Raw genomic sequence first — 10,943 nt, 5'->3', positions numbered from 1 at the left:
TGACCAGGATGGTCTCGATCTCTTGACCTCGTGATCCACCCGCCTCGGCCTCCCAAAGTGCTGGGATTACAGGCTTGAGCCACCGCGCCCGGCTAATTTTTGTATTTTTAAGTAGAGACGGGGTTTCACCATGTTGGTCAGGCTGGTCTCGAACCCCTGACCTTGTGATCCGCCGGCCTCAGCCTCCCAAAGTGCTGGGGATTACAGGCATGAGCCACTGTGCCCGGCTTCAAACGGCAATCTTAAGCCGGGCATGGTGGCATGCACCTGTCGTCCCACCTATTCACGAGACTGATGGGGGAAGATCTCGTCAACCTGGGAGTTCAAGGCCAGCCTACACTGCACAGTGAGACCCTATCTGTAGTTGGGGGGGGAAAAGCAATCATGAAGATTTGAATTCCTTTTACCTTTCTATTCCATGACTGGACAGTGCTGCTCACTGCAGTGAAGCCTCGTAATAACGAACAGTGCCCCTCCGCATAACACCATGAAAGATGGTTCCTGTCCTCTACTCAGCTCCCTTATTGGAAGTGGCAGGCGGATCTCAAAATCTTATCTCCTTTGCGTGTTGGGGGCTGGACCACCCTGGTGGAGAAGCCCTGTCTCCGGTATTCTCCCTGTCCAATCTAACCATGGTAGATTTCCAAGGTATCCAGTTATCCCTGTCGATATGGAAGATGAGCTGACAGCAGCCACCAGGTGGCGTCCACTTGGAGTCGGCCTGGGGCGTGTAGGAGCCACACTGGAGGCTCAGGTCCCCACGGTCAGTCAGGCACCAGAAACAAGGAACCTAGTCCGGCCCCCTCTCACTCCCATGATCACTGTTACCACATCATGGCAGGATTTGCTGTGTGTCACAGCAAATCAAATGATTCTATATTTGGCTGCATTATCTAGCTTTTTTTGGAGGGGGTGTTTTGTTTTGTTTTCTAATTTTGTAGAGACGGGATCTCATTATCTTGCCCAGCTGGTCTGCAACTCCTGGACTCAAGCAGTCCTCCTACCTTAGCCTCCCAAAACGCTGGGAAAGCAGGCGGGAGCCACTGTGCCGGCTTCATTATCCGGTTCGGATCATCCACTCTGAAACAAGAAACCGAAGAGAGCTAACAAGAAGCAATACATAATCCAAAAGATCAGACATTTCATGTTGGAATGTGTTACTTAGCTTCTTTGGAATATCAGTGGGTGGAATGTTCTGAGGATCTGTTTTGAACAAAATAATGGGTTCACATTGTAAAGACATGTCTCGGGAGAAGTGGTACAATGCTCTAGTTTCATTTGATCTTAATAGGGAGAGGTTCCATCCTAATTACGGCTCCCACCCACTCAGTGTCTTCAGCTGAATCACTGAGATGAGCATTAGGAGCAGGGCTACCATCCCTCGTGCCTCTCTAGGAACCAGAGCTCCACTATGGTTTGGGTGCAAGAAACTCAATTGAGTGAGGCAAAGTATTCACAGTGCATATGCACTGGCATTGTTTAGCCAGTGGGAAGAATCTGAGGCTGGCTGGTTCTGCTCCTGACTCTACACCTTGCAAGCACCCTATCTTCCCTGCATTTCCCGTCAGGTGCATTAGCTAAAAAATAAGGAAGTCATTATTGTTGAGCTGCATTCAAACAATAAAGCTGGGCCGGGCATAGTGGCTCATGCCTCTAATCCTGGCATTTTGTGGGGCGGAAGTGGGAGGATCGCTTGAAGCCAGGGGTTAAAGACCAGCCTGGGCAACACCACAAGACCGCCCCCCCACCCCGACCTCTACAAAAAGTAAAAAATTAGGTGGATGTGGTGACGCACACCTGTAGTCCCAGCTGCTCAAGAGGCTGAGGTGGGAGGATCTCCTGAGTCTGAGTCTAGGTGATGGAGGCTGCAGTGAGCCATGATCATGCCACTGCCCTCCAACCTGGTTACAGAGTGAAAGCCTGTCTCTATTAAAAAAAAAAAAAGACCGGGCGCGGTGGCTCACACCTGTAATCCCAGCACTTTGGGAGGCCAAGGCAGGTGATCACCTGAGGTCGGGAGTTCAAGACCAGCCTGACCAACATGGAGAAACCCCATCTCTACTAAAAATCCAAAATTAGCCAGGTGTGGTGGCACATGCCTGTAATCCCAGCTACTCTCAAGGCTGAGGTAGGAGAATTGCTTGAACCCGGGAGGTGGAGGTTGCGGTGAGCCGAGATCACGCCATTGTACTCCAGCCTGGGCAACAAGAGCAAAACTGTCTCAAAAAAAAAAAAAAAAGGTAAAGATGTATGTTTTGTGAGTCAGCATAGATGGGAAGTTCTCCTGGGGTGGGCCTCTGCCAGTCATCCAGCAGGGAATGAAAGGTGACTGCCTCTATGTCAGGGACCTTGTCTTCCCCCTCCCAGAGTCCATATGATATTGTAATGTGACATTTGCTTGATTTATTCCCTCAGTACTCAGGCAATCCCTGGGAAATAGCCAAACATTATTGTCTCCATCTATTTTATGGTTAAGGATATTACTCCAAATCCCAGGCCGCTGAAACAGCAGGGCAGCATAATAGGGTCCTGTTGTTTATAGTTCGTTAGAGGGTGTTTCCTTTGAGTGGCCAGAGGAAGCATCTTCAGTGTTGAAGCAAGGATTTCATTTAGTGAGATGGCCCAAGTTGGCAGCTGGAACTGTAGGTAACAAGCGGGGACAGCATGGCCAGGTCTAGCTGATGGGATGGCGCCACGGTGACACCACCGGCGAGAGTGGGAAGGAGTGGGTGGGCTGGGGTGGGGAGGGGGGAATGATGGAAGCATAATCATTGGAATGAATTTATAATAACTGCTTAAGGAATTGTGCCTCACCGACCAGAGTCCCACTTGAAAACTTAATTCGTTTTTGATCTTTATTTTCCTAAATCATGCTTTACAAATAGGAGACTGAAAGCCAACGTGTAAAGCTTCTTCAAAACCGTCAGCGTTGTAATCGAATAGCTAGAGGGAGGGGCTGAGGCTGCTGCCGCTGGAGCTGCCAAATAGACCTCGACCGCCTTGTATAGGTCCCAAATTGTACTCAGCAGCCTAGACTCGGGCCCTTTTGTTGTTGTTGAGACGGAGTCTCCCTCTGTTGCCCAGGCTGGAGAGCAGCGGCACGATCTCGGCTCACCACAACCTCTGCCTGCCGGATTCAAGAGATTCTCCTCCCCCAGCCTCCCCAGTACCTGGGATTACAGGCATGCGCCACCACGCCTGGCTAATATTTGTATTTTTAGTAGAGATGAGGTTTCATCATGTTGGCCAGGCTGATCTCAAACTCCTGACCTCAGGTGATCCACTCACCTCAGCCTCTGAAAGTGCTGGGATTACAGGCATGAGCCACCATGCCCAGCCAGACTCAGGCCCTTTACTTGACCAAGTCACCCTAAAGGAAAACACTTAGGGAGTGGCTCATACAGACCAAACCCATGAAAACGATTTATAAACTAGCATGTGGATTAATTCTACAATAGAAGACTTTTGTGCACTGTAAATACTCTCAGTGAGTAATACTTTTTTCTCAGAAACAAACAAAAGCTCAACAAAAAAAGTTTATATAGTGAGCGCTTATCCCGAAAAAGACAGAGAGAGAGACAAAGTGGAAAAGAAGAAGGAAGACAGAGAGGACGGGAAAGACAAGAAAGAGGAAGACAGAGAGAGAGAAGGAAAAGGAAGGAAGCCAAGACAGGAAGACAGAGGAAAGAAAAAGACTGAAGGAGGGAAGGAAGGAAAGAAGGCAAGGAAGGAGGGAAAGACAGAGGGAGGAGAGAGAAAGGGAGGAAGGAAGGAGGGAGGGAGGAAGGAAGGAGGGAAGGAGGGAAGGAGGGAAGGAAGGAAGGAAGGAAGGAGGGAAGGAAGGAGGGAAGGAGGGAGGGAGGGAGGGAGGGAGGGAGGGAAGGAGGGAAGGAGGGAAGGAAGGAAGGAAGGAAGGAAGGAAGGAAGGAAGGAAGGAAGGAAGGAAGGGGCTCCGATAAACAAGTTGCAGAAGCTACGATGGCGTGCGTAACCTTATCCCCCAGACACCTCATCCTTGTTATTAGAATCAGAACGCGCATCCTCACAACCTCTTTGCTTTCCTTTTTTCTTTTTCCATGTTTATTATCAACCACTGGAATCTCTTCTAATGAGTTAGTTTGTAGCTATAGTTAGTGTTTTCCCTGAAGGCAGAGACTCCGCTCACCTTTTCTAGGTGGTGGGAAGGTTTTGACAGAGGAATAATCATGTCTAGTTTATGTTGATTCATATTAATTTTCATTTCAGAAACTTCCATTTCAGAGATTGATGTTTCCCAATGTTTCCCTCAATTTTACGGAGGTGTCACCTCAGAGGAGATCCAAACTGCCCCCCAGAGAGCAGGGAACTTGTTTCCTGTTAATGTCTCAGTGTGTTTCATGTGCCCTAATTTCCAATGGCTGTCAGTTACAGTATCAGAAATTAAAACTCACACAGAAATCACAGTGTCTTTGTTTTCACTGTCTTCCAGTGTCATCTTGCATTACAACATATAAGAAGACACCACCTCCAGTCCCACCCAGAACTACCACGAAACCTTTCATTTCTATCACAGCCCAGAGTAGCACAGAATCAGCCCAGGATGCCTACATGGACGGACAGGGCCAGCGAGGAGATATTATCAGCCAGTCTGGACTCAGCAACTCCACCGAGAGCCTGGACAGTATGAAGGCTCTGACCGCCGCGATCGAAGCTGCAAACGCCCAGATCCACGGGCCTGCAAGTCAACACATGGGCAATAACACTGCCACCGTCACCACCACGACCACCATAGCCACCGTCACCACGGAGGACAGGAAGAAGGACCACTTTAAGAAAAATCGATGCCTGTCTATCGGGATACAGGTAATAGCCTCCCTTTCTGTCCTTTGAAATAGGAGCTTAAAACTAAGGAATGTAACATTTTTTGTTTCCTTTGAAGATTTGCTTTCTTGCCACTTGGGATCTAGATCTATGCATAGGACCAGATTTTCCTTCTTTCCTTTCTTTCTTTTTTTTTTTTTTTTTTTTTTGCAGAGTTTCACTTCTGTCACCGAGGCTGGAGTGCTATGGCAGATCTCAGCTCACTGCAACGTCCACCTCCCTGATTGAAGCGATTCTCCTGCCTCAGCCTCCTGAGTAGCTAAGACTACAGGCATGCACCACCACACCCAGCTAATTTTTGTATTTTTAGTAGAGACGGGGTTTCACCATGTTGGCCAGGATGGTCTCAATCTTTTGACCTCATGATCCACCTCTCTCAGCCTCCCAAAGTGCTGGGATTACAGGTGTGAGCCACCTGCGCCCCGCTTGGGACCAGAATTTCAAGTGATTGGCTCTGAACTTCCTCTATTGTTAAATGTGACCAAGATTATGAAAGTATTTTCTTTGTAGATGTTATTAGCAGCTATTATTTTTGTTCTCTAAATTGAATGTTCGACTCAAACTCTAGGATAATTCAAAGAACATGAAGACAATGAAACATGGGTGCTTTCAATTCCTAACGCACATTTTTATTTTCGGAAAAGAGTGGACTTGCAGGAATAACTGGGGTCATCGAGCCACGTAACAGTATGTTCAACACTATTGAGTGACCATATGAGAACAAAAATGTGAACCACTCCCCATAGATGTGGGAGTGAACGCGAGCAAGACCAAAGTGACTGATAGTGTGGAAAGCAATAACTCACATCACAGCATCATGAGGGAAGAATGTGCGCTGGCTTCAGCCTAATCATGCATTTCATGAAAATGGTAGAAAACCCAGTAGGCTCCTTCGTTCAGTTCACCGTTTTTCTGCTTTTCTTTTTTTTTTTTTTTTTTTTTGAGACGGAGTTTCGCTCTTGTTACCCAGGCTGGAGTGCAATGGCGCAATCTCGCTCACCGCAACCTCCGCCTCCTGGGTTCAGGCAATTCTCCTGCCTCAGCCTCCTGAGTAGCTGGGACTACAGACACGCGCCACCATGCCCAGCTAATTTTTTGTATTTTTAGTAGAGACGGGGTTTCACCATATTGACCAGGATGGTCTCGATCTCTTGACCTCGTGATCCACCCGCCTCGGCCTCCCAAAGTGCTGGGATTACAGGCTTGAGCCACCGCGCCCGGCCCCGTTTTTCTGCTTTTCAAAGATAAGATCAAACTGATTCCACCTTGTTTCTTTTACATCTGCTTAGCTGGGGTTACCCTGCTAGAAATGTTCTTCTATCAAAGGAGAAGAATCATCCTCGCTCTCCATTTGTGTTGTGCGGTATCAGTCTGCTGGTACCCTTTGAATAATAACTTCTCAACTTGCTGTTGAATAAACCTTTCCACACTGAATCCACTCTAAGGTTAATTTACAAGCCAGGCGTGGGGTGCATTCTCACAATGATAATGTATCTTTATAGTCTGATCGGCAAAGTCCGCTTTGAAGGGGCAATTAATCTCTCTCTAGCAGCAATGAGTCAAATGCCTTTTTGTAACCTATAGGTTACCGTAGCACAATGAGGGGGACATTCTTTTAAAAGAGCTTGTAGCATTGGTGCTTGTGAGTAGATGACGCAGTGGGAGACAGAGGCTCAAAGCCAGCCCTGCGCCACCCCACATCTTCCTGCTTCCACTGGAAGCTGATTCCCTCGCACCACCCGGAGGATTCTGAGGAGTAAAGAGCAGAGGCTGGTTCTGTGATGTCCTAGACAAATTACTTACTCTTCCTGAGCCTTGCTTTCTTCATTTATCCCTCATAGGATTATTCTGAGACTGAGTTTTTAAAATCTAGCTTCCTGTTGAGATTATAGTTTAGTGGGTGCATCATCACCACTAAACACACACAGTGTAGTGATGGCCACACAACAATGTGAATGTCATTAGTGCCACTGAACTGTACATGTAAAAAAAATAAAAGGATAATTTTTTTTTTGAGATGGAATCTCGCTCTGTCACCCAGGCTGGAGTGCAGTGGCACGATCTCGCCGCACTGCAACCTCCACCTTCCAGGTTCACGTGATCCTCCTGCCTCAGCCTCCTGAGTAGCTGGGATTACAGGTGTGTGCCACTACGCCCGGCTACATTTTTTTTGTTTTTTTAGTAGAGACGAGGTTTCACAGTGTTGGTCAGACTGGTCTCAAAACGCCTGACATCATCATCCACCTGCCTCAGCCTCCTAAACTGCTGGGATTACAGGCATGAGCCATTGAGCCCAGCCAACTTTCCAATTTTTTTGTAGAGATGGGGTTTTGCTGTGTTGCCCAGGCTGGCCTCAAACACTTGAGCTCAAGTGATCTGGCTCCCTCAGCCTCCCAGAGTGTTCAGATTATAGGCACAAGCCACTGTGTTGGCCTAAAATGGTAAATTTTATGTTATATATACTTTACCACAATAAAAAAAAAAAAAGCCTAGCTTCCTATCTGGCACATAGTTGGCACTGAGGAATGTCAGTTTGCTTCTACTTTGTTTTTTATTATTATTAATTAATTTATTTATTTTTAATTATTATTATTTTTTTTTGAGACGGAGTTTCACTCTTATTACCCAGGCTGGCGTGCAATGGCGCAATCTCGGCTCACCGCAACCTCCGCCTCCTGGGTTCAGGCAATTCTCCTGCCTCAACCTCCTGAGTAGCTGGGATTACAGGCACGTGCCACCATGCCCAGCTAATGTTTTGTATTTTTAGTAGAGACGGGGTTTCACCATGTTGACCAGGATGGTCTCGATCTCTTGTAACTCGTGATCCACCCGCCTCGGCCTCCCAAAGTGCTGGGATTACAGGCTTGAGCCACCGCGCCTGGCAGTAATTTTTTTTTTTTTTTTAAAGGTGAAGTCTCGCTCTGTCACCCGGGCTAGAGTGCAGTGGGGCAATCTTGGCTCCCTGCAATTTTCCATCTCCTGGGTTAATGTTTCTACTTTCCTAATATCCAATTCATTTCTTTCCTTTATATTGTTTTCAATAGGTAACACATTGTTCAAAATTTAGAACTTAAGAAAAAGAAAAAAAAATTTTAAACTTATAACAAGATGTACAGTCACAATCCTCTCTCTCATTCCTATTCAATAGCCAGTTCTCCTTTCCAGAGGAAATCAATATAGTCAATATTTGTATCTCATACAGAGATATTTTGTGCATCTTCAAGCAAATAACCATTTTGTTTATTCTGTTAGTATGTACATCATACTATTCTACATTTTTCTTTCTTTTTTTTTTTTTTTGGTTTTTTGATTTTTTTTTTTTTGAGACCAAGTTGCACCATGTTGGTCAGGCTGGTCTCAAACTCCCAACCTCAGGTGATCTGCCCGCCTTGTCCTCCCAAAGTGCTGAGATTACAGGTGTGAGCCACCACGCCCAGCTACATTTTTCTTTTTTTTTACTTAACAATATATTTTGGGCCACCTGTGGTAGCTCACACCTGTAATCCCAGTGCTTTAGGAGGCTGAGGTGAGGGAATCATTGGAGGCCAGGAGTTCGAGACCAGCCTGGGAAACATAGCAAGACCTCATCTCTACAAAAATAAAAATTAAAAAAAAACATGGACAGGCATGGTGGCATGCACCCAGGAGTTCAAGACTGCAGTGAACCATGATCATGCCACTAGAGCTAGACTCAGCCTCTTTAAAAAAAAAAAAAAAAAAAAACGCCGGGCGCAGTGGCTCAAGCCTGTAATCCCAGCACTTTGGCAGGCTGAGGTGGGCGGATCACAAGGTCAAGACATCGAGACCATCCTGGCCAACATGGTGAAACCCCATCTCTACTAAAAATAAAAGAAAAAAATTAACTGGGCATGGTGGCATGCACCTGTAGTCCCAGCTACCTGGGAGGCTGAGGCAGGAGAATTGCTTGAACCTGGGAGGCGGAGGTTGCAGCAAGCCGAGATCGTGCCACTGCACTCCAGCCTGGCACCTGTCCGCACAGTAAGACTCTGTCTCAAAATAAATAAATAAAAACAAAAATAAAAAACAAAATAAAAATAATAAATAAGGCTGAGCGCAGTGGCTCACGCCTGTAATTATAGCACTTTGGGAGGCCGAGGTGGGTGGATCACAAGGTCAGGAGTTCAAGACCAGACTGGCCAACATGGCAAAACCCCGTCTCTACTAAAAACAAAAACAAAACAAAACAACAAAAAAACACACACACAAACAACAACCACATAATTTTGAAGATAAGTGTTTTCAGTCCAACTGACTGATTAGTCTCATAGGCTACTCTCCAAATAATTCTTACTTAGAATAAAACATTCATATATATGAAATCCAACTTCTGTTATTATTTTCCCCCAGTAGGATGGACCTAGACTTAAGTCCACCTATAATATTGGGGAGAAAAGTTCTTACTTAAGACATTATCTCATGTCTTAAATAGTTGGATATTTTAGAGAATAAAAAATTGTTCTTATTCTTCCTCTAATCATCATATGCTGGTATATAAATTATAGCAAAGTACTCAGTACTTTATGTGACTCTCATTTAACTCATCCAACGACCTTACAGCATAGGTGTTAGGATCATCTCTGCCCTACAGATGCGAGCACAGAGAGGTTGCAAAACTTGCCCAAGATCACCTGCTTTATGTTGACACAGCCAAGATTGTATCTGATGTCTAACATGATCACATTATACCACTTCTTTGATGGGGAATAATAAGAAAAAAAAATTGGCCAGGCGTAGTGGCTCACGACTTTAATCCCAGTGGATCACAAGGTCAGGAGATCGAGACCATCCTAGCCAACATGGTGAAACCCCTTCCCTACTAAAAATACAAAAATTAGCCAGGCGTGGTGGTGTGCTCCTGTAGTCCCAGCTACTAGGGAGGCTGAGGCAGGAGAATTGCTTGAACCCAGGAGTCGGAGGTTGCAGTGAGCTGAGATCAAGCCACTGCACTCCAGCCTGGTGACAGAGCAAGACTCCATCTCAAAAAAGAAAAAGAAAAAAAAAAATTAAAGATAAAAAATATTCATGAATTTTGTTATATAGAAATGAATTTAGATGCAAATTCTCAAAATATATCACACTGGGATCTTGGACTCCCTTCCCTGCTTTCCCTCTTAGAGCCAGAGTTTCCAATCCTTTACCAAAAGTTTAATTCATACCCAGTAGCTAATATTACAACTATTTACTTTATAACCTCTGTGAGCTTAGATCAATTACTTAATATTTCTATATCTCAGATTCCTCATCTGGAAAATAAAAGTAATAATAGTCCTTATTTCATATGGTACATTTTAGGTGTAGTAAAAATTAATTGATAAAGTATATGTAAGGCCATAAGCACATTCCAGGCATAAAAGTGTTCAACAATTATAAGATTTTGTTGTTATGACTAATATTGTCCTTTAAAATTATAATTAGCTAAATATGCTGAACTAAACAGGCCATGGGCTTTCTCAATTATTATTATTATTTTTTGGACAGAGGTTTTATTATCCTGCAATTTCTTTTGCAATTTTTGAAAGCCGCTTTATAAATTTAAGTAGATTACCCTAGATACAATACATAAAAGGTGACATTTGCCAATATTTGGAGCTAAGGGTAAAAAAATCACAGAGATAAATTTATACAATGACTGTAGCTTAGAAGACTCTAATACTTGATGCAAATGAGCTGGCAGTTCTGGGACTGGTGGGGATGAGGCTTAGACCATGAAGAGAACGGTGTCCTCTGTTCTTATTCTGATGACCCCTCCTTCTTTTGCTTTGAGACAGAGTCTCACTCTGTTGCCAGGCTGGAGTGCAGTCTTGATCTCAGCTCACTTGCAAATTCCACCTCCCAGGTTCAAGCGATTCTCCTGCCTCAGCCATCTGAGTAGCTGGGACTATAGGCTTGCGCCACCACGCCCGGCTAATTTTTGTATTTTCAGTAGAGACGGGGTTTCACCATGTTGGCCGGGATGGTCTTGATCTCTTGATCTCGTGATCCACCCACCTCAGTGTCCCAAAGTGCTGGAATTACAGGTGTGAGCCATTGCGCCCAGCCTCACTGGGTAGTTTGGTTTTTTT

At 45.2% G+C, this 10,943-nt stretch overlaps 1 protein-coding gene across 14 annotated transcripts in view; it reads left to right on the top strand.

Annotated features, from left to right (window-relative positions):
* DLGAP1 (DLG associated protein 1) overlaps positions 1 to 10,943 on the top strand; it is a 980,899-nt gene that overhangs the window by 883,553 nt on the left and 86,403 nt on the right. For all 14 annotated transcript variants that reach the window (XM_037734016.1, XM_037734015.1, XM_037734014.1 and 11 more), the window contains one exon: positions 4,469 to 4,842. In XM_037734016.1, coding sequence (XP_037589944.1) covers positions 4,469 to 4,842 — 374 coding nt within the window. The remainder of the gene's footprint in view (positions 1 to 4,468; positions 4,843 to 10,943) is intronic.

This window comes from Cebus imitator, unplaced genomic scaffold (genome assembly GCF_001604975.1).
Source record: "Cebus imitator isolate Cc_AM_T3 unplaced genomic scaffold, Cebus_imitator-1.0 Scaffold565, whole genome shotgun sequence".
Taxonomy (NCBI): domain Eukaryota; kingdom Metazoa; phylum Chordata; class Mammalia; order Primates; family Cebidae; genus Cebus; species Cebus imitator.
Note: the sequence above shows the minus strand (reverse complement) of the source record. Positions and strands in the feature narration are given on the sequence as shown.